General features: G+C 41.0%; 4 protein-coding genes across 5 annotated transcripts in view; 3 read left to right on the forward strand and 1 right to left on the reverse strand.

The window, feature by feature from the left end:
- Positions 1-26,337, reverse strand: part of fhip1b (FHF complex subunit HOOK interacting protein 1B) — a 716,414-nt gene that overhangs the window by 88,166 nt on the left and 601,911 nt on the right. The window lies entirely within an intron of this gene.
- Positions 7,716-8,639, forward strand: LOC133658067 (olfactory receptor 10J4-like). The gene has a single exon (XM_062059680.1). It carries the CDS (start codon positions 7,716-7,718, stop codon positions 8,637-8,639), a length of 924 nt encoding a protein of 307 aa, XP_061915664.1.
- LOC133658929 (olfactory receptor 10J4-like) lies at positions 15,442-19,175 on the forward strand. 2 transcript variants are annotated; one of them, XM_062061454.1, is made up of 3 exons: positions 15,442-15,597; positions 15,968-16,007; positions 17,130-19,175. In XM_062061454.1, exon 3 carries the CDS (start codon positions 17,712-17,714, stop codon positions 18,645-18,647), a length of 936 nt encoding a protein of 311 aa, XP_061917438.1. In that variant the 5' UTR covers positions 15,442-15,597; positions 15,968-16,007; positions 17,130-17,711; the 3' UTR covers positions 18,648-19,175. The 2 variants fall into 2 exon arrangements, with proteins under 2 accessions (XP_061917438.1, XP_061917439.1); XM_062061455.1 differs by having other exon boundaries at positions 17,181-19,175.
- On the forward strand, positions 24,813-25,736 carry LOC133658068 (olfactory receptor 10J4-like). Its single transcript, XM_062059681.1, has one exon. It carries the CDS (start codon positions 24,813-24,815, stop codon positions 25,734-25,736), a length of 924 nt encoding a protein of 307 aa, XP_061915665.1.

A 26,337-nucleotide genomic window follows, 5' to 3' on the forward strand; every position in this document is an offset into this window, starting at 1 on the left:
TCTCGCTGCATTGTAAACAATGTGACAATGTGAGCAGCCTTTCCTCCTGTGACGTCACGCTACTTCCGGTATAGGCAAGGCTTTTTTTTTATCAGCGACCAAAAGTTGCGAACTTTATCGTCGATGTTCTCTACTAAATCCTTTCAGCAAAAATATGGCAATATCGCGAAATGATCAAGTATGACACATAGAATGGATCTGCTATCCCCGTTTAAATAAAACAAATTCATTTCAGTAGGCCTTTAAAACATATCATTGGCTTTTAAGGAACTACATGGAATTAGTTAAAATTCTGTTTGTGGGATTGCTTATGCAACACATGGACCAGACCTGTCGCTTGCCCACAGTCCAGGCTGCCAACCCACTGTCCACATGGCCGGGTAGTGGGGTTCACTTAACGTACCATCGCACAGCTAAAATTACTGGTGTCCGTTACACTTACTGCTTGCAAATAATGCTAATAAAGGATCTGTGCGTGTAAAAGTCATTCATTACACCCTGCAGGGATTAGCGCTTGGACTAGTACTTGTGCAGTCTTTAAAACTGGTCTTCATACAATTTCCCTTGCTAAATATTAGAAAGCACTTTTTTGTGTTTTGAGCTGAACCCGTGTGATGTACCATGCCTGGATGTTGCACAGTCAAGTATCTGGATATATTAATGATAGCTTTCATTGTACAGTTTTGATGATGTGTTGATTCTCTCAAGTGCTGGGCTTTGCTGGACCACAACGACATGTTTATTCAACATTTACATTTATGTAGTTTTTAACTTGAAATCACGACCCGCAACACGTAATGATGATGAAATAAACACGTTGAAGTTTCTCATGTTGACAGCATACTGTAGTTGTTGTGTCTAATAGGTGCTCTAATAACAAACATGTTTATTGCGATGGTGTCATTAGGAGAAGGTGCTTGTTTGTCAGACACGTCGTCCCCTTAGGCCACCTCGGTGTGACCACTGGCTCGTAATTAGTTGCTCCATTGTGTTCCCCTGAGGCCTGGCTTGTTATTCGCCTCGTGTTACAGTATCCTTACATCACTCCTAATTAACCACAGTGAGACCCACTGCGTCCGTTGTGTTTTGAGAAGACAAACACCAGAAAAACATTTGCCACAAGAAGTGCATGACCCCGAAAAGACCTGTGGACAATAAGAAGTTTAATGAAGGTCAACATGATCAACCAGCACCTGCATCGAATCAGATCACACAATTGTGCGGGTAAACCAAAAACAATTAAATACAAATAAAAAGAGTTCAAACCTGATTGATCCTCAGGACACTGAAATGATTGAACTGGACTGTTCATTGCCTGAGAAGACGTTTTGCCTCTCAGCCGAGCAGGTTTCATCAGCTCACAGACTTAGATAGGGCAGCTCTCGTCCGTGGCAATGGTGCAGGCAGGATCCAAAGTACTTATCCTCTAAAATGTGGACATACCCAAACACAAATGGTTTCACTCTGTTGTGGTGCAAAGGGCAGTTATTCAGTTATCTGTGCCAACACAACAACAATCATTAGGATGGAGTGACCAGCATTACATTCAGTTGTTCCAATGGTCAAGAGCGCACCTCAAACTAAAAGTGCCTGTTTTCTTTTATTTGTTGGAGGGTGACTTGCTGAATCTCTTAGCAAGGGTAGATAGGACAGCAGTGGATGTGGGGGATAGGTTAGTGTCGCAGACCCTTACTCTCTGTTTTCAACTTCGACATAGATGGCCTCCCTCACTCTCTTTGCAAACCATTCGTCTTCCATGTCCAGAATGTTTTTTGTCCTCAAAGAGTGCTTCTTCTCTTTGAGGTGCAGATAGACAGTTGGGTCTAAACCTGAAGGGTTTTCCCATCCGTGCTTTCGCAGTGGTTCTTTTGTTTCCCCAATATATTAATCAGTGCATTTGTCACGAAACTTCACACAAGGTTGTTTTTCCAGGCATTGGGTGTTCGGTCTTTGGAATACACCAGCCGCGGTCTCAGGGTGGTACCAGGTTTTAAGTTAGCTGAATGTTTGGTTGGTTAAAGGCCTACTGAAACCCACTACTACCGACCACGCAGTCTGATAGTTTATATACCAATAATGAAATCTTAACATTGCAACACATGCCAATACGGCCGGGTTAACTTATAAAGTGCAATTTTAAATTTCCCGCTAAACTTCCGGTTGAAAACATCTATGTATGATGACGTATGTGCGTGACGTCAATCGTTGAACCGGAAGTATTGGTACAAAAATGAATAGAATACAAAAAAGCTCTGTTTTCATCTCAAAATTCCACAGTATTCTGGACATCTGTGTTGGTGAATCTTTTGCAATTTGTTTAATGAACAATGAAGACTGCAAAGAAGAAAGTTGTAGGTGGGATCAGTGTATTAGCGGCTGGCTGTAGCAACACAACCAGGAGGACTTTGACTTGGATAACAGACGCGCTATCCGATGCTAGCCGCCGACGCTAGCTGCCGACGCTAGCCGCCGACGTTAGCCACCGACGCTAGCCGCCGACCGCACGGATGATCGGGTGAAGTCCTTCGTTCTTCCGTCGATCGCTGGAACGCAGGTGAGCACGGGTGTTGATGAGCAGATGAGGGCTGGCTGGCGTAGGTGGAGCGCTAATGTTTTTATCATAGCTCAGTGAGGTCCCGTTGCTAAGTTAGCTTCAATGGCGTCGTTAGAAACAGCATTGTTAAGCTTCGACAGGCTGGAAAGCATTAACCGTGTATTTACATGTCCATGGTTTAATAGTATTGTTGATCTTCTGTCTATCCTTCCAGTCAGGGGTTTATTTATTTTGTTTCTATCTGCATTTGAGCCCGATGCTATCACGTTAGCTCCGTAGCTAAAGTGTTTCGCAGATGTATTGTCATGGAGATAAAAGTCACTATGAAAGTCCATTTCGCGTTCTCGACTCTCATTTTCAAGAGGATATAGTATCCGAGGTGGTTTAAAATACAAATCCGTGATCCACAATAGAAAAAGGAGAGAGTGTGGAATCCAATGAGCCCTTGTACCTAAGTTACGGTCAGAGCGAAAAAAGATACGTCCTGCACTGCACGCTAGTCCTTCACTCTCACGTTCCTCATCCACAAATCTTTCATCCTCGCTCAAATTAATGGGGTAATCGTCGCTTTCTCGGTCCGAATCTCTCTCGCTGCATTGTAAACAATGTGACAATGTGAGCAGCCTTTCCTCCTGTGACGTCACGCTACTTCCGGTATAGGCAAGGCTTTTTTTTTATCAGCGACCAAAAGTTGCGAACTTTATCGTCGATGTTCTCTACTAAATCCTTTCAGCAAAAATATGGCAATATCGCAAAATGATCAAGTATGACACATAGAATGGATCTGCTATTCCTGTTTAAATAAAAAAAATCATTTCAGTAGGCCTTTAAAGATTCCTTTGAGTTTCTCAGATAAACCTGATACATCAATCAATCAATCAATCAATCAATCAATGTTTATTTATATAGCCCTAAATCACAAGTGTCTCAAAGGGCTGCACAAGCCACAACGACATCCTCGGTACAGAGCCCACATACGGGCAAGGAAAACTCACCCCAGTGGGACGTCAATGTGAATGACTATGAGAAACCTTGGAGAGGCCTGCATATGTGGGTAACCCCCACCCTCTAGGGGAGACCGAAAGCAATGGATGTCGAGTGGGTTTGACATAATATTGTGAAAGTCCGACACATCAGCGAAAGTCCAGTCCATAGTGGGACCAGCAGGAACCATCTCAAGCGGAGACGGGTCAGCAGCGTAGAGATGTCCCCATCCGATGCACAGGCTAGCGGTCCACCCCCGGGTTGGGAGCAGAGTAGAAAAGAAAAGAAAAGAAACGGCAGATCAACTGGTCTAAAAAGGGGAGTCTATTTAAAGGCTAGAGTATACAAATGAGTTTTAAGATGAGACTTAAATGCTTCTACTGAGGTAGCATCTCTAACTTTTACTGGGAGGGCATTCCATAGTATTGGAGCCCGAATGGAAAACGCTCTATAGCCCGCAGACTTTTTTTGGGCTCTGGGAATCACTAATAAGCCGGAGTTCTTTGAACGCAGATTTCTTGCCGGGACATATGGTACAATACAATCGGCAAGATAGGCAGGAGCTTGACCGTGTAGTATTTTATACGTAAGTAGTAAAACCTTAAAGTCGCATCTTAAGTGCACAGGAAGCCAGTGCAGGTGAGCCAGTATAGGCGTAATATGATCAAACTTTCTTGTTTTTGTCAAAAGTCTAGCAGCCGCATTTTGGACCAACTGTAATCTTTTAATGCTAGACATAGGGAGGCCCGAAAATAAAACGTTACAGTAATCGAGACGAGATGTAACGAACGCATGGATAATGATCTCAGCATCACTTGTGGAAAAAATGGAACAAATTTTAGCGATATTACGGAGATGAAAAGAAGGCCATTCTTAATGTGTGACTCAAACGAGAGAGTTGGGTCGAAGATAATACCCAGATTCTTTACCGAGTCGCCTTGTTTAATTGTTTGGTTGTCAAATGTTAAGGTGGTATTATTAAATAGATGTCGGTGTCTAGCAGGACCGATAATCAGCATTTCCGTTTTCTTAGCGTTGAGTTGCAAAAAGTTAGCGGACATCCATTGTTTAATTTCATTAAGACACGCCTCCAGCTGACTACAATCCGGCGTGTTGGTCAGCTTTAGGGGCAAGTAGAGTTGAGTGTCATCAGCATAACAGTGAAAGCTAACACCGTATTTGCGTATGATGTCACCCAGCGGCAGCATGTAAATACTAAAGAGTGCAGGGCCAAGAACCGAACCCTGGGGAACTCCGCACGTTACCTTAACATAGTCCGAGGTCACATTGTTATGGGAGACACACTGCATCCTGTCAGTAAGATAAGAGTTAAACCGAGACAAGGCTAAGTCTGACATACCAATACGTGTTTTGATACGCTCTAATAAAATATTATGATCGACGGTATCGAAAGCGGCGCTAAGATCAAGAAGCAGCAACATAGATGACGCATCAGAATCCATCGTTAGCAATAGATCATTAGTCATTTTTGCGAGGGCTGTCTCCGTAGAGTGATTTGCCTTGAAACTGGATTGAAAAGGTTCACAGAGATTGTTAGTCACTAAGTGTTCATTTAGCTGCTGTGCAACAATTTTTTCGAGAATTTTGGAAATAAATGGAAGGTGGGAGACCGGTCGGTAGTTTACCATGAGGTCAGGATCGAGGTTAGGTCTTTTGAGCAGAGGATGAATAACCGCTTTTTTGAATGCTAGGGGAACAGTGCTGGAGGAAAGTGATAAGTTTATAATATTTAACACTGATGGACCTAATAATACAAACAGTTCCTTGATAAGTTTCCCAGGAAGTGGGTCAAGTAAACATGTTGTTTGTTTTATCCCACTTACACGCTGTAATAATTCCTCTAATGTTATTTCATCAAAAATAGAGAGACTATTTTGGAGGGCGGTGTCCATCGTATATACAGTCGTATTTGTGTTAATAGAACCCAGTTGTAGCTGGGATGCGTTGTCTTTAATCTCCTTTCTAATGAGTTCAATTTTCTTATTAAAGAAATTCATAAAATCATCTGCCGAGTGGGTGGAGCTACTGGGAGGAGTCCCTTGTTGGGTTAGCGATGCTACTGTACTAAACAGAAATTTAGGATCGTTTTTGTTGAGGCGGATGAGATTTGAGTAATATTTAGCTTTAGCTAAGGTAAGCATGCGCTTATAAGTTATTAAACTATCACTCCATGCTTGATGGAAAACCTCAAGTTTAGTCGCGCGCCATTTGCGTTCCAGTTTTCTACATGATAATTTATGAGCTCTAATTTCTTCTGTAAACCATGGGGTGCGCCTTTTAGGGGCCCTTTTTTGCTTTAGCGGTGCTATACTATCAATAATTTCGCGCAAGGCATCGTCAAAGTTGTTAGTGAGGTTATTAATAGAGCCGACATAATTTGGGAATGGTGCCATTACCGAAGGCAGTAGGTCAGCAAGAGTCATCGTTGTGGCAGCATTAATGTTGCGGCCGCTATAGCAGTTATTATTATTATTAGCTTGTTGACAATGAGTCAAAACTTCAAATTTTATAAGGTAATGATCGAACATTACTTTAGTATATGGAAGTATCATAACTTTGGAGGTGGTGACACCCCTGACAAGCACTAGATCTATTGTATTACCGTTGCGATGCGTGGGTTCATGTATTATTTGTGTAAGACCACAGCTATCAATTATGGTTTGGAGCGCCACGCACTGAGGGTCCGATGGGGTATTCATATGGATATTAAAGTCCCCCATTATGATTATATTGTCGGCGTGCATCACTAGATCAGCAACGAACTCTGAGAATTCACTGATAAAGTCCGAATAGGGCCCAGGGGGGCGGTAGATAACAGCCAGGTCGAGAGGTAGCGGTGTGACAGACCTCATAGTAAGCACCTCAAACGATTTATATTTATTATTTAGGTTAGGGGTAAGGTTGAAATTTTCATTGTATATTAGTGCGACACCCCCTCCCCTTTTAAGAGGACGGGCAACATGCGCATTCGTATAGTTAGGAGGAGATGCCTCATTGAGCACAAAAAATTTGTCTGGTTTGAGCCAGGTTTCGCTAAGACCAATGACGTTAAGATTGTTGTCTCTAATGACCTCATTAACTAATAACGCCTTGGGAGACAATGATCTTATGTTTAAAAAGCCCATATTATAGGTATTGGGCTGTTTTGACGAGTTTTTGTTAAGATTATCCGTAGTGGCAATATTAACAATGTTGCGTTTATTATGCGTAGTGCACTTTAAATAGTTTCGACCATATCTAGGAATTGATATGACGGGAATTTTCCGATTGTTTGCTTGGTGCTGCAATAGACTGGACATATCATAATTTGCCACCTCAGTAGAATGCATGTCCACCTCTGACACAGACACAACAGAAAAAACATTATGTGAATTGTGTATTATTCTAAGAAAATTGCTATGCGTACATGGATTATCCAGCCTGGCGCTGGCTAGTTCTAGCTTAACTGACTCCTCACCCGGACTAACAGACATTGTAATTGCCTGTGACCGGGCTTGCTCTAGTGTAGTCAGTCAAGTGAGACTTAAAGAGTAGTCTATGTTTCTAGACAGGATGATGGCGCCTTCCTGGTTAGGGTGAAGGCCGTCTCTCATCAGCAAGCCTGGTTTGCCCCAGAAAGAGGGCCAGTTATCAATAAAGGTTAGTCCCTGTTGCCTACAGAAGGAAGACAGCCACTTGTTAAGCATGGATGAATCACAATGACGCCGAGCCAATGAAAAAAAGTGCAACGACATCAGCAGAAGGGAAAAATTAACATATTTGGCTGCTTTCTGTTACAAATCTTCGTGGCAGGCCTCTCCATATCTAAGTGTAGGGCCCCGCAATCCGTGGGGGCCATGTTTTGCACCAAGAAGCACATGTAAAATGCCAATTAATGGACAACACCTCATCAAATTTTAACCCTAGGCAAGATTTGTCTTGAGTTTGCATCACATTTTACAAATTAAAGTCTTGGGAGGGTTACAAGTAAAAGAGGAGAACGCCTCTTCAACTTGGAGGCCAATCGAAGGCAGTCTTCATCCTGTGAGTCATCCTTATGAGGTGGACGACTTCTTACTCTTCTCAGCATTGACTGCTCACAACAAGTTCCATCAACATCACCGTGAAGACTTGGAGGAGCTTGTCGACATGACAGCATCTTTTGATGGAGGACTTGATGGATGCTGAATTCAATGGAACATTTATAACTCTTGGTGGCTTTGTAGAAATGGACAAGTATAGATATCTTTACTTTGTCATCTTGTTGACATTATATATTCTCATCCTCTGCACTAACTGCACCATTATATGTCTAATCTGGATCCACAGGAACCTTCATGAGCCTATGTACATTTTCATTGCAGCTTTGTCACTCAACTCTCTTTTGTTTAGCACTGCTATCTACCCCAAACTTTTCATTGATGTCTTATCTCAAAAACAGACCATCTCTTATCCTGCTTGTCTGTTTCAATATTTTCTCTATTATTCTTTTGGTGCTTCAGACTTCTTACTGTTGTCAGCCATGTCTTATGACAGGTATGTGTCTATCTGCAAACCTCTGCAGTATCCAACTATCATGGGAAAAAGAACTGTTGTTATCCTCTTGACTTTGGCCTGGTTTCTACCTGCATGTGAGGTTGTAGTGCCAACTTTGATTAATTCTCAACAAAAACTTTGTGACTTTACAACAAAAGGCATTTTTTGTAACAATACAATGTTGAAGCTTCACTGTGTAAAATCAGCATTTCTCAAAGCTCAAGGTTTGCTTATAATGATGAATCTTGTTGTTGTTCCTGTGATGTTCATCCTTTTTACGTACATAAAGATATTCATAATAACTTATCACAGTTGTGCAGAAGTCAGGAAAAAAGCTGCAGGGACATGTTTACCTCACCTGATGGTTTTATTCAGCTTCTCTTGTTTGAGTCTGTTTGATATCATCATTGCTCGATTGGAGTCAGATCTTCCAAAATTTGTAGGTTTAATAATGGCTTTACAAATACTTGTGTATAATCCTTTGTTCAATCCAATTATTTATGGAGTGAAAATGAAAGAAATCTGGAAACACATCAAGAGATTGTTTTATCAACTGGTGCACTAAAGAAAATGATCCCACTTGTTCGCTACTTGGATGAGAGGGGAAACGTCTTCTAAGACAAACCAAACAGTCCAGTTGTGATCGTTTGAATGCCCTGAGAACACAATGACCCGGGTGAGTGACAACATCCATAGACATAGGATTGAAGTCTTTATTTTCCCAAGTGATTCTTTAAGAAAAGTCATTCACATCATCATATGGTGTTTATAAGATGTATACATGGAAGAAAAAGGAAGCGAAGAGCCGTGCTGTCTGTTGTCATTTTATATGAATAATTGTATTGCTTTATCAACATTAAGTTATTGTTAAGTCAATATCCTGCATTTATTGACACATTTATACATTGGTTGTCACTTTCAACTTCTGTACTAATTTATTGTAAATGTAACTATAATTTGAATTGTGCATATGACAACTCACATTTTAATTTGAATTGTGATTTTTATTTTATTTTATGGCTTCTTGTAATTTTCTGTAAAACCCTTTAAAATTCCTTGTGTATGAATTATGCTCTATAAATAAACTTGTCGTTGCCTTGCCGATAATCTCTTTATTTTCAATAAATGTACTTATGTGCGCATACTTTTATAACACATATATTTGTGCATTGTAACACTAAATTCAATTTTACCTTTATCACTGCATAAGCCATCCATGTATTGTCACACATTCTCTATTATTTTCTCTCCCTAAAAAGGAACGTGTTGCCAAATGTGTCTTCAGCTGCTTTCTGTAACAAGCCTCAGTGGCAGGCCCCTACATATACATTTTTGTGTGAAGAAGCACATGTAAAATGCCAGTTAATGAACCACAGGGCACTTCATTTGAAATTTTATCACAGACATATTCCCTAGTCCCTTCCTGCTCTGTCACTGATAAGATCAAAATGGCTAATTTCCACTGATTTTCTCACAGTGCCAAGCAGTGTTAAAACTGGTCTTGTAAAGCAGTCATACTCTGTTAAATCTTGGTCGGAACTGTTATGGGAAGATTTTTAAATGTATGTTGAAATTGTTATTTTGCAAGAAAATCAATTATTGAACAATTTTTTTCCCCATAAATTTGTTTTGATAAAAAAAAAAACATGGCTCAAATTAAATTTGACTTGGATTTAAAAACGTTGTTCCCCTAGGGGAAACTGGATTAAACACGGCACGCTATTGACCTATTGATACTATAACAATCTACAAGGTTAATACAGTTCGCTTCTCTTTCTTCCCATCCATTTACCTGCTTTCTTTAGTAATTAAATCATTCATTACATATATGTATTGTTGCAAATTAATCAATTGTATTGTTGATAATAAAGGTAATTATTGTTATTTGTATTACTCCACTTGTAGTATAATAATGTTCATTGTAATTTCTGTGTTGTTAATTTTTACTTTATTAACTGTTCTTTGCAATCACTTTTCGTATCATATTTGTCCATATTGTTGCGCTTGTAATGCAAAAGCAAGACAACTTGAGATAGCTTTGACACACAGACATGTGTGTCGTTTAATCACACAAAGAGAAGTATGTTTTTGCCTAAAATGCGACTCAAAATGGCGGTCACAACAAACCCCCACCTTTGGTCACTTAAAGGGGCCGCACAGAACTACTCACTCTTAACTGCATATATGAATGTTAAACAAGAACAACATTGTTATGTGCACAATAGAACAATGGCAGTGAATAATGAAGACAAAGTCAAGTAAACAGGTGAGGTGAGTTATGACCCTAAAGCAACCGCTACACACGTCCCCCCAGAAATCGACATCATGTCGAAGGTCCCAAGGATGCAAAACCTCGTCGTGGGACCCGGGCAGAGCGGGCGGACGACCCCGGCGCGGGGGGAAGGCCGTGGGTCCAAGTGGGTCGTTTTAAGCCGCTCCACCGTGATTCGTTCAGACCGACCCCCGACTTCCATCAGGAAATGCTTGTCTTCGCTTTCCAGGACGCGGAATGGCCCGTCGTATGGAGGCCGAAGGGGGCCTCGGTGGGCGTCGTGGCGAACAAAAACAAAGGCCACCCTTTGTAAAGAAGCGGGAACATGAGACGGCGGAAGGCCGTGTTGGGAAGTGGGGACTGGGGTAGAAACCTTGTCAGTGTCGAGGAGAGCAGCCAGCTGCTCACCGGCGGACAAGGGTGCAGTAGCATTAGGAATGAAGTCACCTGGCATTCGCAAAGGCTGGCCGTACACCATCTCTGCCGAGGAAGACCGCAGGTCCTCCTTGGGGGAAGTCCAAAGCCCAGGCATCACCCAACCGTTGTCTTTTAGGGATGCCCTGAGCGCTGCATTCATGGACCGGTGAAAACGCTCACAGATACCATTGGCCTGTGGGTGATACGCCGTCGTGTGGCGGAGTATCACTCCCAAGCTCTCCGCCACAGCAGCCCAGAGCTCAGAAGTGAACTGGGAACCCCGGTTTGATGAGAAATCTGACAAGGTACAAGCTACCCACGTCCCAATAAAAGCGCGTGCCACAGAGGTGGCACGTCAGAGGTACTTCCTCAAGCCAGCAGGTGGTCCTGTCGACCACTGTGAGGAGGTATGTGCAGCTGCGCGAAGATGGGAGAGGCCCGGCCAGGTCCACGTTGACATGGCGTATTGAAACCGTAAACGGTGCCAGTGGAGCCCTGGTGTGGCAGTGTACTTTTACAACAAATTTTGATGGAAAGTCTGCAGTTATCCCACGTAGGAAGATGAGCAGCTGGGCGGTGTTACGTACATCGCATCTCCCATCCAAAGCTAGCGAAAAACAGTCAAAGTCGGCCGTTCTATTCTTCCGCTGAAGCTCCAAGATTCCAGCGATGGTCTCAACCCACCTCGTTACAGTGCGTCGGGAGAGTGACACATTCTCAAATGCGCCCCTCTTCTCCGCGCATATCAGCGCAACAGAGTCCAATAAGCACTCCTTAATAAACTCTCCGTCAGAAAACGCCTTACTTTTCCTGGCGATATTGTGAGAAATGACGAAACTTGTCCTGATGGCTGCATCTCTGGGGGTGTGAAATTTGGCAAAAACTCCTTGTTGGTTTTGCAGTTTTACCATCAACGCATCAGCCTCCCTTGCGTGCGCTTCATCAGACATATTCCGGTATTTTTCCTCATGCTTCGTCGTGTAGTGGCGATTCAAATTATATTCTTTAAACACAGCAACCTGTGTACCACACATTAAGCACACGGCTTTACCTTTAATTTATGTAAAGAAATACTTGGCAGTCCATGTCTTGTTGAAAACACGGCATTCGTCATCAACTTTTCTCTTTTTAGCGTCTCGGGGATAACCGGGCATCACTTGTCGCTGTGCACCTTCACTCACAGGTTACACAAGGACATACGCCCATAAATAACACTTTTCAAAATAAAAGCAGCACAGTTGTATTGCACGCACGACATAGATGTTTTTTAAAATTTATTTTGTAATTTGTGATTGCCGCTGTTCACATTCACTCACAATCGCGCACGAGTATACGTCCACACGGAAGTAATACAAATAACGCTTTTCAAAACAAAAGCAGCACCGTTGTATTGCACACTCGACATAGATACTTTGTAAAAATGTATTTTGTGATTTATGATTGGCCTCACGCGGGCCGGACAGGGATGCACAAAGGGCCGGATGTGGCCCGCGGGCCGCTGAATGCCCAAGTCTGAGCTAAATGAACACTTAGTGTCTAACAATCTCTGTGAACCCTTTCAGTCCGGTTTCAGGGCAAATCACTCTACGGAGACAGCCCTCGCAAAAATGACTAACGATCTATTGCTAACTATGGATGCTGATGCGTCATCCATGTTGCTGCTACTTGATCTTAGCGCTGCTTTCGATACCGTCGATCATAGCACTTTATTAGAAGGTATCAAAACACGTCCTGGTATGTCAGACTTAGCCTTGTCTTGGTTTAACTCTTATCTTACTGACAGGATGCAGTGCGTTTCCCATAACAATGTGACCTCAGAGTATGTTAAGGTAACGTGTGGAGTTCCCCAGGGTTCGGTTCTTGGCCCTGCACTATTCTGCATCTACATGCTGCCGCTAGGTGACATCATACGCAAATACGGTGTTAGCTTTCACTGTTATGCTGATGACACCCCCCTGATGACATGCCCCTAAATCTGACCAACATGCCAGATTGTAGTCACCTGGAGGCGTGTCTAAATGAAATTAAACAATGGATGTCCAGCAACTTTTTGCATCTTAACGTTCAGAAAACGGACATGCTGATTATCGGTCCTGCTAGACCAGCGGTCGGCAACCTGCGGCTCTAGAGCTGCATGCGGCTCTTTAGCGCCGCCCTAGTGGCTCTCTGGAGCTTTTTCAAAAATGTATGAAAAATGGAAAAAGATGAGGGGTAAAAAATATATTTTTTGTTTTAATATGGTTTCTGTATGACGACAAACATGACACAAACCTCCCTAATTGTTATAAAGCACACTGTTTATATTAAACATGCTTCACTTATTCGAGTATTTGGCGAGCGTCGTTTTGTCCTACTAATTTTGGCGGTCCTTGAACTCACCGTAGTTTGTTTACATGTATAACTTTCTCCGACTTTCTAGGACGTGTTTTATGCCACTTCTTTTTCTGTCTCATTTTGTCCACCAAACTGTTAACGTTGTGCGTGAAGGCACAAAGGTGAGTTTTGTTGATGTTATTGACTTGTGTGGCGTGCTAATCAGACATATTTGGTCACTGCATTAATGCTAGCTAATCGATGCTAATATGCTATTTAGGCTAGCTATATGTACATATTGCATCATTATGCCTCATTTGTAGGTATATTTGAGGTCATTTAGTTTCCTTTAAGTCCTCTTAATTAAATTTATATCTCATGACACACTATCTGTATGTAATATGGCTTTTAATTTTTTGCGGCTCCAGACAGATTTGTTTTTGTATTTTTGGTCCAATATGGTTCTTTCAACATTTTGGGTTGCCGACCCCTGTGCTAGACACTGGCACCTATTTAATAATACCCCCTTAACATTTGAAAACAAAACAATTTTACACCTATTTAATAATACCACATTTGACAACCAAACAATGACACTAAGTGACTCGGTAAAGAATCTGGGTATTATCTTCGACCCAAGTCAAAGTCACACATTCTTTCATCTCTGTGATATCGCTAAAATTCGTCCCATTTTTTAAGTTAAAGTTAAAGTACCAATGATTGTCACACACACTAGGTGTGGTGAAATGTGTCCTCTGTGTTTGACCCATCCCTTTGTTCACCCCCTGGGAGGTGAGGGGAGCAGTGGGCAGCAGCGGTGACCGCGCCCGGGAATCAATTCTGGTGATTTAACCCCCAATTTCAACCCTTGATGCTGAGTGCCAAGCAGGGAGGTAATGGGCCCCATTTGTATAGTCTTTGGTATGACTCGGCCAGAGTTTGAACTCACAACCTACAGATGTCAGGGCAAACACTCTAACCACAAGGCCACTGAGATTTTGTCCACCACCGACGCTGAGATCAGTATTCATGCGTTTGTTACGTTTCGTCTCGATTACTGTAACATATTATTTTGGGGTCTCCCTATGTCTAGCATTAAAAGATTACAGTTGGTACAAAATGCGGCTGCTAGACTTTTGACAACATCAAGAAAGTTTGATCATATTACACCTTTACTGTATATACCTTTATATACCTATATACATATATACATGTTCTGGCTCACCTGCACTGGCTTCCTGTGTACTTAAGATGCGACTTCAAGGTTTTACTACTTACGTATAAAATACTAAAAGGGTCTAGCTCCATCCTATCTTGCTGATTGTTTTGTACCATATGTTCCGACCAGAAATCTGCGTTTTAAGAACTCCGGCTTATTCGTGATTCCCAGAGCCCTAAAAAAGTTCGCGGGCTATAGAGAGTTTTCTATTTGGGCTCCAGTATTCTGGAATGCCCTACTGGTAACAGTGAGAGATGCTACCTTAGTAGAAGCATTTAAGTCCCATCTTAAAACTCATTTGTACACACTAGCCTTTAAATATGCCCCTTTTAGACCAGTTGATCTGCCGTCTCTTTTCTGCTTTTCCCCCCTCTCCTGCGTGGAGATGTTATTAGGTGACCACGGATCAGCCTCCAAGGATTACGCGCTAGCTGTTCAAAGTCGGGGCCCAGAATGGACCACTCCTCTTTGCATCAGTTGCTGACGTCTCTGTGTTGCTGACTTCTCTCCATTCAAGATGATCCCCTGCTGGCTTCCCAATGGACTGGACTTGCACATGAAGTCGGGAACCGGGGTGACCACTCGTTATGCATCAATCGTTGACGTCTCTGCGTGACGTCTACGTGCAAGATGATCCCCTGCTGGCCTCACTATGGACTGGACTCTCACATTATTAACTGTATCCACTCGGCAGCCATCAAGGGGGTGGGGGGAGTCCTTCCAAGGTTTCTCATTGCGCCCAATGGGTTGAGTTTTTTCTTGCCCTGATGTGGGATTTGAGCCCATTTGTGATTAAGGCTATATAAAAAAACTTTGATTGATTGATGTCTTGATTCATTTCACATTACAAAACACTAATGCAACAAACTTAGCACCACTTAACCTAAGTATCATTCCTCTACTTCAAATACTCACTAACTAAGCAGCTTGATTTACTTTTATCTACAAGCAAATATACAAACATTTTCACATCAACAGTAACCATCAAGGTCTGTACTTTACTTTGATACCAAGATCATCAGCAAACTAGCAAACAGCATGCACTTCAAAACACGCAGTGCTGAGGGAGCCGCCCATCTGATGACGAGGACAAGGACAGAATCATCTGTTTGCGTCACGTGTTACAAAGCCAGGTGTCTTTGGAGGACTATGAAGTGCAACAGCTTTGAGGTGGTCCTACATCTTACACTTTTCAGCATTGACTGCTCACAACAAGTTCCATCAACATCACCGTGAAGACTTAGAGGAGCTTGTTGACATGACAGCATCTCTTGATGGAGGACTTGATGAGATCCATGGAGGGTGAACAATTCTCATAACCGACTTCATTTGACTATTTTTCTGTTAGATGTCATGGATGCTGAATTCAATGGAACATTTATAACTCTTGGTGGCTTTGTAGAAATGGACAAGTATAAATATATGTACTTTGTCATCTTGTTAACATTATATATTCTCATCCTCTGCACTAACGGCACCATTATATGTCTAATCTGGATCCACAGGAACCTTCATGAGCCTATGTACATTTTCATTGCTGCTTTGTCACTCAACTCTCTTTTGTTTAGCACTGCTATCTACCCTAAACTTTTCTTTGATGTTTTATCTCAAAAACAGAACATTCCTCATTCTGCTTGTCTGTTTCAATATTTTCTTTACTATTCATTTGCAGGATCAGACTTCTTACTGCTGTCAGCCATGTCTTTTGACAGGTATGTGTCTATCTGCAAACCTCTGCAGTATCCAACTATCATGGGAAAAAGAACTGTTGTTGTCCTCTTGACTTTGGCCTGGTTTCTACCTGCATGTGAGGTTGCAGTGCCAACTGTGGTTAATTCTCAACAAATACTCTGCGACTTGACAACAAAAGGCATTTTATGTAACAATACAATGTTGAAGCTTCACTGTGTAAAATCAGCATTTCTTACCTTTTATGGTTTGTTTATCATGATGACTGCTGTTGTTGTTCCTGTGATTTTCATCCTTTTTACGTACATAAAGATATTTATAATAACTTATCACAGGTGTGTAGAAGTCAGGAAAAAAGCTGCAGAGACATGTTTACCTCATCTGATGGTTTTATTCATCTTCCTTTGTTTAGTTTTATTTGATGTCGTCATAGCTCGATTGGAGTCAGATCTTCCAAAAATTGTACGTTTAATAATGACCCTACAAGTACTTGTGTATAATCCTCTGTTCAATCCAATCATTTATGGAGTGAAAATGAAAGAAATCTGGAAACACATCAAGAGATTGTTTTGTCAACTGGTGAACAAAAGAATATGATCACACGTGTTAGCATTGGAATCTTCATTTCCCCAAGTGATTCTTTAAAAAAGCCATTCACATCATCATATGGTGTTTATAAGATGTATACATAGAAGAAAAAGGAAGCTCAGAGCCATGCTGTCCGACGTCATTTTATATCAATAATTGTATTGCTTTTTCAATATTAAGTTATTGCAAGGTCAATATCCTGCATTTATTGATACATTATACAACGTAATTCAACTTCAACTTCTGTATTTATTTATGTTTATTGTATCTAAAATCCAGGCTGAAATTTAATTTCATTTTATTGTGCATATGACAATTGGAAATATGTTTTATACACTTAGATTTTAATTTGAATTGTGATTATTTTTATGATGCTAATCTTTTTTTTTTTTTTTTTTCAATATTGCCATCTTGTAAATTGCCGTAAAGCACTTTTAATTGCCTTGTGTACGAATTGTGCTCTATAAATCAACTTAACCCTAACTCATATATATTTATGTACTGTAACACTATTTTCACCTTCATCACTGCAAAATCCATCCATATATTGATCACAGGTGAGTGTGAAGAGGATGAGAACATGAGGCCTGATTTCCAATTGGAAAAAGGTGTGTTCATGCACCAGGTGGAGGCCTTGAAGAACAGCAGGTGTTGGAAGCGCCATCATAAATCATTGATCATGGATGAATCACGATGACACCGAGCCAACGAAAAAAAGTGTAACGACATCAGCAGAAGGGAAAAATGAACATATTTGGCTGCTTTCTGTTACAAATCTTCGTGGCAGGCCCCTCCATATACGTAGTGTAGGGCCCCGCAATCCGTGGGGGCCATGTTTTGCACCAAGAAGCACATGTAAAAGGCCAATTAATGGAGAACACCTCATCAAATTTTAACCCTAGGCAAGATTTGTCATGAGTTTGCATCACATTTTACAAATTAAAGTCTTGGGAGGGTTAAAGTAAAAGAGGAGAACGCCTCTTCAACTTGGAGGCCAATCGCAGGCAGTCTTCATCCTGTGAGTCATCCTTATAAGGTGGACGACTTCTTACTCTTCTCAGCATTGACTGCTCACAACAAGTTCCATCAACATCACCGTGAAGACTTGGAGGAGCTTGTCGACATGACAGCATCTTTTGATGGAGGACTTGATGGATGCAGAATTCAATGGAACATTTATAACTCTTGGTGGCTTTGTAGAAATGGACAAGTTTAGATATCTTTACTTTGTCATCTTGTTGACATTATATATTCTCATCCTCTGCACTAACTGCACCATTATATGTCTAATCTGGATCCACAGGAACCTTCATGAGCCTATGTACATTTTCATTGCAGCTTTGTCACTCAACTCTCTTTTGTTTAGCACTGCTCTCTACCCCAAACTTTTCTTTGATGTCTTATCTCAAAAACAGACCATTTCTTATCCTGCTTGTCTGTTTCAATATTTTCTCTATTATTCTTTTGGTGCTTCAGACTTCTTACTGTTGTCAGCCATGTCTTATGACAGGTATGTGTCTATCTGCAAACCTCTGCAGTATCCAACTATCATGGGAAAAAGAACTGTTGTTGTCCTCTTGACTTTGGCCTGGTTTCTACCTGCATGTGAGGATGTGGTGCCAACTGTGATTAATTCTCAACAAAAACTTTGTGACTTTACAACAAAAGGCATTTTTTGTAACAATACAATTTTTAAGCTTCACTGTGTAAAATCAGCATTTCTTAAGGCTCATGGTTTGTTTGTAATGATGAATCTTGTTGTTGTTCCTGTGATGTTCATCCTTTTTACGTACATAAAGATATTTATAGTAACTTATCACAGTTGTGCAGAAGTCAGGAAAAAAGCGGCAGAGACATGTTTACCTCACCTGATGGTTTTATTCAGCTTCTCTTGTTTGTGTCTGTTTGATGTCATCATTGCTCGATTGGAGTCAGGTCTTTCAAAATTTGTAGGTTTAATAATGACTTTACAAATACTTGTGTATAATCCTCTGTTCAATCCGATCATTTATGGAGTGAAAATGAAAGAAATCTGGAAGCACATCAAGAGATTGTTTTATCAACTGGTGCACTAAAGAAAATGATCCCACTTGTTCGCTACTTGGATGAGAGGGGAAACGTCTTCTAAGACAAACCAAACAGTCCAGTTGTGATCGTTTGAATGCCCTGAGAACACAATGACCCGGGTGAGTGACAACATCCATAGACATAGGATTGAAGTCTTTATTTTCCCAAGTGATTCTTTAAGAAAAGTCATTCACATCATCATATGGTGTTTATAAGATGTATACATGGAAGAAAAAGGAAGCGAAGAGCCGTGCTGTCTGTTGTCATTTTATATGAATAATTGTATTGCTTTATCAACATTAAGTTAATGCTAAGTCAATATCCTGCATTTATTGACACATTTATACATTGGTTGTCACTTTCAACTTCTGTACTAATTTATTGTAAATGTAACTATAATTTCAATTGTGCATATGACAACTCACATTTTAATTTGAATTGTGATTTTTATTTTATTTTATGGCTTCTTGTAATTTTCTGTAAAACCCTTTAAAATTCCTTGTGTATGAATTGTGCTCTATAAATAAACTTGTCGTTGCCTTGCCGATAATCTCTTTATTTTCAATAAATGTACTTATGTGCGCATACTTTTATAACACATATATATTATATATGATATATATGATAATAAAGGTAATTATTGTTATTTGTATTACTCCACTTGTAGTATAATAATGTTCATTGTAATTTCTGTGTTGTTAATTTTTACTTTATTAACTGTTCTTTGCAATCACTTTTCGTATCATATTTGTCCATATTGTTGCGCTTGTAATGCAAAAGCAAGACAACTTGAGATAGCTTTGACACACAGACATGTGTCCTGTTTAATCACACAAAGAGAAGTATGTTTTTACCTAAAATGCGACTCAAAATGGCGGTCACAACAAACCCCCACCTTTGGTCACTTAAAGGGGCCGCACAGAACTACTCACTCTTAACTGCATATATGAATGTTAAACTAGAACAACATTGTTATGTGCACAATAGAACAATGGCAGTGAATAATGAAGACAAAGTCAAGTAAAAGTATGTCAGACCCACTCGGCGTCCATTGCACCATGGTTTGTTTATCATGATGACTGCTGTTGTTGTTCCTGTGATTTTCATCCTTTTTACGTACATAAAGATATTTATAATAACTTATCACAGGTGTGTAGAAGTCAGGAAAAAAGCTGCAGAGACATGTTTACCTCACCTGATGGTTTTATTCATCTTCCTTTGTTTAGTTTTAGTTGATGTCGTCTTAGCTCGATTGGAGTCAGATCTTCCAAAAATTGTACGTTTAATAATGACCGTACAAGTACTTGTGTATAATCCTCTGTTCAATCCAATCATTTATGGAGTGAAAATGAAAGAAATCTGGAAACACATCAAGAGATTGTTTTGTCAACTGGTGAACAGAATCAATCAATCAATCAATGTTTATTTATATAGCCCTAAATCACAAGTGTCTCAAAGGGCTGTACAAGCCACAACGACATCCTCGGTACAGAGCCCACATACGGGCAAGGAAAACTCACCCCAGTGGGACGTCAATGTGAATGACTATGAGAAACCTTGGAGAGGACCGCATATGTGGGTAACCCCCCCCAACCCCCCTCCAGGGGAGACCGAAAGCAATGGATGTCGAGTGGGTCTGAAATAATATTGTGAAAGTCCAACACATCAGCGAAAGACCAGTCCATAGTGGGGCCAGCAGGAACCATCCCGAGCGGAGATGGGTCAGCAGCGTAGAGATGTCCCCATCCGATGCACAGGCTAGCGGTCCACCCCGGGTTGGGAGCAGAGTAGAAAAGAAAAGAAAAGAAACGGCAGATCAACTGGTCTAAAAAGGGAGTCTATTTAAAGGCTAGAGTATACAAATGAGTTTTAAGATGAGACTTAAATGCTTCTACTGAGGTAGCATCTCTAACTTTTACCGGGAGGGCATTCCATAGTATTGGAGCCCGAATAGAAAACGCTCTATAGCCCGCAGACTTTATTTTGGGCTCTGGGAATCACTAATAAGCCGGAGTCCTTTGAACGCAGATTTCTTGCCGGGACATATGGTACAATACAATCGGCAAGATAGGCAGGAGCTTGACCGTGTAGTATTTTATACGTAAGTAGTAAAACCTTAAAGTCGCATCTTAGGTGCACAGGAAGCCAGTGCAAGTGAGCCAGTATAGGCGTAATATGATCAAACTTTCTTGTTTTTGTCAAAAGTCTAGCAGCCGCATTTTGTACCAACTGTAATCTTTTAATGCTAGACATAGGGAGGCCCGAAAATAAAACGTTACAGTAATCGAGACGAGATGTAACGAACGCATGGGTAATGATCTCAGCATCGCTTGTGGACAAAATGGAACGAATTTTAGCGATATTACGGAGATGAAAGAAGGCCGTTTTAGTAACACTCTTAATGTGTGACTCAAACGAGAGAGTTGGGTCGAAGATAATACCCAGATTCTTTACCGAGTCGCCTTGTTTAATTGTTTGGTTGTCAAATGTTAAGGTAGTATTATTAAATAGATGTCGGTGTTGAGCAGGACCGATAATCAGCATTTCCGTTTTCTTAGCGTTGAGTTGCAAAAAGTTAGCGGACATCCATTGTTTAATTTCATTAAGACACGCCTCCAGCTGACTACAATCCGGCGTGTTGGTCAGCTTTAGGGGCATGTAGAGTTGAGTGTCATCAGCATAACAGTGAAAGCTAACACCGTATTTGCGTATGATGTCACCTAGCGGCAGCATGTAAATACTAAAGAGTGCAGGGCCAAGAACCGAACCCTGGGGAACTCTGCACGTTACCTTAACATAGTCCGAGGTCACATTGTTATGGGAGACACACTGCATCCTGTCAGTAAGATAAGAGTTAAACCAAGACAAGGCTAAGTCTGACATCCCAATACGCGTTTTGATACGCTCTAATAAAATATTATGATCAACAGTATCGAAAGCGGCGCTAAGATCAAGAAGCAGCAACATAGATGACGCATCAGAATCCATAGTTAGCAATAGATCATTAGTCATTTTTGCGAGGGCTGTCTCCGTAGAATGATTTGCCCTGAAAACGGATTGAAAAGGTTCACAGAGATTGTTAGACGCTAAGTGTTCATTTAGCTGCTGTGCGACAATTTTTTCGAGGATTTTCGAGATAAACGGAAGATGGGACACCGGCCGGTAGTTTACCATGAGGTCAGGATCGAGGTTAGGTCTTTTGAGTAGAGGATGAATAACCGCTTTTTTGAATGCTAGGGGAACAGTGCCAGAGGAAAGTGATAAGTTTATAATATTTAACACTGATGGACCTAATAATACAAAAAGCCCCTTGATAAGTTTCCCAGGAATTGGGTCAAGTAAACATGTTGTTTGTTTTGTCCCATTTACACATTTTAACAATTCCTCCAATGTTATTTCATCAAAGAGAGAGAAACTATTTTTGAGGGCAGTGTCCGTCGTATATACAGTCGTATTTGTGTTAATAGAACCCAGTTGTAGCTGAGATGCATTGTCTTTAATCTCTTTTCTAATGACTTCAATTTTCTTATTAAAGAAATTCATAAAGTCATCTGCTGAGTGGGTGGAGCTACTGGGAGGAGTCCCATGTTGGGTTAGCGATGCTACTGTACTAAACAAAAATGTAGGATCATTTTTGTTGAGGTGGATGAGATTTGAGTAATATTTAGCTTTAGCTGAGGTAAGCATGCGTTTATAAGTTATTAAACTATCACTCCATGCTTGATGGAAAACCTCAAGTTTAGTCGCACGCCATTTGCGTTCCAGCTTTCTACATGATAATTTCTGGGCTTTAGTTTCTTCTTTAAACCATGGGGTACGCCTTTTAGGGGCCCTTTTTAGCTTTGGCGGTGCTACACTATCAATGGTGTCGCGCAGGGCGTCGTTAAAGTTGTTAGTGAGGTTATCAATAGAGCCCACATAATTTGGGAATGGTGCCATTACCGAAGGCAGTAGGTCAGTAAGAGTCGTCGTTGAGGCAGCATTTATGTTGCGGCTGCTATAGTAGTTATTATTATTATTATTATTAGTTTGTTGACAATGAGTCAGAACTTCAAATTTTATAAGGTAATGATCGGACATTACTTTAGTGTACGGGAGTATCGTAACTTTAGAGGTGGTGACACCCCTGACAAGCACTAGATCTATCGTATTACCTTTGCGATGCGTGGGTTCATTTATTATTTGTGTAAGACCACAGCTATCAATTATAGTCTGGAGCGCCGCGCATGGAGGGTCCGATGGGGTATTCATATGGATATTAAAGTCCCCCGTTATGATTATATTGTCGGCGTGCGTCACTAGATCAGCAACAAACTCTGAGAATTCACTGATGAAGTCCGAATAGGGCCCAGGGGGGCGGTAGATAACAGCCAGGTGGAGAGGCAGCGGTCTGACAAACCTCATAGTGAGCACCTCAAACGAGTTATATATATTATTTAGGTTAGGTGTAAAATTATAGTTTTCATTGTATATTAGTGCGACACCCCCTCCCCTTTTAAGAGGACGGGCAACATGTGCATTCGTATAGTTAGGAGGAGATGCCTCATTTAGCGCAAAAAAATCGTCTGGTTTGAGCCAGGTCTCGGCGAGACCAACAACGTCAAGTTTGTTGTCTCTAATGACCTCATTAACTAATAACGTTTTGGAAGATAATGATCTTATGTTTAAAAAGCCCATATTATAGGTAGTGGGCTGTTTTGAGGATTCTTTGTTGAAATTATCCAAAGTAGCAATATTAATAATGTTGCGTTTATTATGCGTAGTGCACTTTAAATAGTTTCGACCATATCTAGGAATTGATACGACGGGAATTTTCAGATTGTTTGCTTGATGCTGCGATAAACTGAACGCATCATAGTTAGCCACCTCAGTACAATGTGTGACTGCCTCTGACACGGTCACAAAAGAAAAAACATTATGTGAGTTGTGTTTTATTTTAAGAGAATTGCTATGTGTGCAGGGATTATCCAGCCTGGCGCCGGCTAGTTGTAGTTTAAATGACTTCTTACCCGGACACTCCACGCTTCTTTGGTGATTAGCCTTTGTTGTTAGCCCCGCTCGGCATCCCCGTTTCTGCTTCCGCTCACACCGCTTACGTCGCCTCCATTGACGGTCTCCGCTAGTACTTGACTCCACTGCTACAAGGGCCGCTCGATGTAGCCCGCGAAGTATTCCCATGCTAGCGAGGAGGTCCACCGTACATGCATCTTTCAGTCTATAACGACCCGATCCATCCACATCCAGAATTGTCTGTCGGTCGTATGTGATCACAGAGTGTTCACGCTTTGAGCCAGCCATGAAATTGACAGAAATGACGGGTGTTTTTTGCCAAATCGCTCTACACTCCCAAGAGCGTCTTCAAGCTGCTGCATTTCAATGCGCCGCCATTTTGATTTTTTTTTAAAGAATATGATCACACTTGTTAACATTGGAATCTTAATTTTCCCAAATGATTCTTTAAAAAAGCCATTCACATCATCATATGGTGTTTATAAGATGTATACATGGAAGAAAAAGGAAGCTCAGAGCCATGCTGTCCGTTGTCATTTTATTTTAATAACTGTATTGCTTTTTCAACACTTTTAATTGCCCTGTGTACGAATTGTGCTCTATAAATTAACTTAACCCTAACTCATATATATGTATATACTGTAACACTATTTTTACCTTCATCACTGCAAAATCCATCCATATATTGATCACAGGTGAGTGTGAAGAGGATGAGAACATGAGGCCTGATTTCCAATTGGAAAAAGGTGTGTTCATGCACCAGGTGGAGGCCTTGAAGAACAGCAGGTGTTGGAAGCGCCATGTTTTGCACCAAAAAGCACGTGTGCAATCTACTAATAAAAGTCTCAATCAATCAATCAATGTAAAAATGACAATTAATGGACAACACTTCATATCAAATTTTAACCCTAGGCAAGATTTGTCATGAGTTTGCATCACATTTTAAAAATTAAAGTCTTGGGAGGGTTACAAAGTAAAAGAGGAGAACGCCTCTTCAACATGGAGGCCAATCGCAGGCAGTCTTCATCCTGTGAGTCATCCTTATAAGGTGGACGACTTCTTACTCTTCTCAGCATTGATTGCTCACAACAAGTTCCATCAACATCACCGTGAAGACTTGGAGGAGCTTGTCGACATGACAGCATCTTTTGATGGAGGACTTGATGGATGCTGAATTCAATGGAACATTTATAACTCTTGGTGGCTTTGTAGAAATGGACAAGTTTAGATATCTTTACTTCATCATCTTGTTGACATTATATATTCTCATCCTCTGCACTAACTGCACCATTATATGTCTGATCTGCATTCACAGGAACCTTCATGAGCCTATGTACATTTTCATTGCAGCTTTGTCACTCAACTCTCTTTTGTTTAGCACTGCTATCTACCCCAAACTTTTCATTGACGTCTTATCTCAAAAACAGACCATTTCTTATCCTGCTTGTATGTTTCAACATTTTCTCTATTATTCTTTTGGTGTTTCAGACTTCTTACTGCTGTCAGCCATGTCTTATGACAGGTATGTGTCTATCTGCAAACCTCTGCAGTATCCAACTATCATGGGAAGAAGAACTGTTATTGTCCTCTTGACTTTGGCCTGGTTTCTACCTGCATGTGAGGTTGGAGTGCCAACTGTGATTAGTTCTCAACAAAAACTTTGTGACTTTACAATAAAAGGCATTTTTTGTAACAATACAATTTTTAAGCTTCACTGTGTAAAATCAACATTTCTTGCCTTTTATGGTTTGTTTGCAATGATGAGTTTTGCTGTTGTTCCTGTGATGTTCATCCTTTTTACGTACATAAAGATATTTATAGTAACTTATCACAGGTGTGCAGAAGTCAGGAAAAAAGCGGCAGAGACATGTTTACCTCACCTGATGGTTTTATTCATCTTCTCTTGTTTGAGTCTGTTTGATGTCATCATTGCTCGATTGGAGTCAGATCTTCCAAAATGTGTACGTTTAATAATGACTTTACAAATACTTGTGTATAATCCTCTGTTCAATCCAATCATTTATGGAGTGAAATTGAAAGAAATCTGGAAGCACATCAAGAGATTGTTTTATCAACTGGTGCACTAAAAAAATGATCCCACTTGTTCGCTACTTGGATGAGAGGGGAAACGTCTTCTAAGACAAACCAAACAGTTCAGTTGTGATGGTTTGAATGCCCTGAGAACACAATGACCCGGGTGAATGACAACATCCATAGACATCAGTGGCGTGCGGTGAGGTTAATGTCTGGTGAGGCACGACTGCATCATCACAGTCAGATTTACAAACATAAGAACCTGCAGTGCAGGTGTACCTAATGTTGTGTCCCTGCGGTCGTTCGCGGCTCCTGCAGCGCGAGCTGAGCATTGTTGTTTTTGCACTTTTTGGCTTCTTGTTAAGTGACTTTTTTTGGGTGGATTCGGTCTTGAACGTGGAGGGTTTGGGTGTGGGCTTTGGTTGGTGTGGCGCTCCCGTCGAGCGGTGCATTCTGCGGCGGAGGTGCTTGGCACCAGGAGGCGGGGTTATGAGACGAGCCTCACAGTGTATCTTCGCAGCAGTTTTATGAATGCTCAGCACTAAAAATACGTTACACACATACAGTTGTTGACAAAATACACTGTACATTATATACCTCAGCTAACTAAACTATGGAAATGTATAATATAATTCATATAGCAATACGGTCTCA

This window comes from Entelurus aequoreus, linkage group LG10, assembly GCF_033978785.1.
Source record: "Entelurus aequoreus isolate RoL-2023_Sb linkage group LG10, RoL_Eaeq_v1.1, whole genome shotgun sequence".
NCBI classification, from domain to species: domain Eukaryota; kingdom Metazoa; phylum Chordata; class Actinopteri; order Syngnathiformes; family Syngnathidae; genus Entelurus; species Entelurus aequoreus.

What these genes read in the sequence shown, in the direction of transcription:
- LOC133658067 (XM_062059680.1), top strand. Translation starts at nt 7,716, where the DNA reads ATGGATGCTGAATTCAATGGAACATTTATAACTCTTGGTGGCTTTGTA.
- LOC133658929 (XM_062061454.1), top strand. Translation starts at nt 17,712, where the DNA reads ATGGAGGACTTGATGGATGCAGAATTCAATGGAACATTTATAACTCTT.
- LOC133658068 (XM_062059681.1), top strand. Translation starts at nt 24,813, where the DNA reads ATGGATGCTGAATTCAATGGAACATTTATAACTCTTGGTGGCTTTGTA.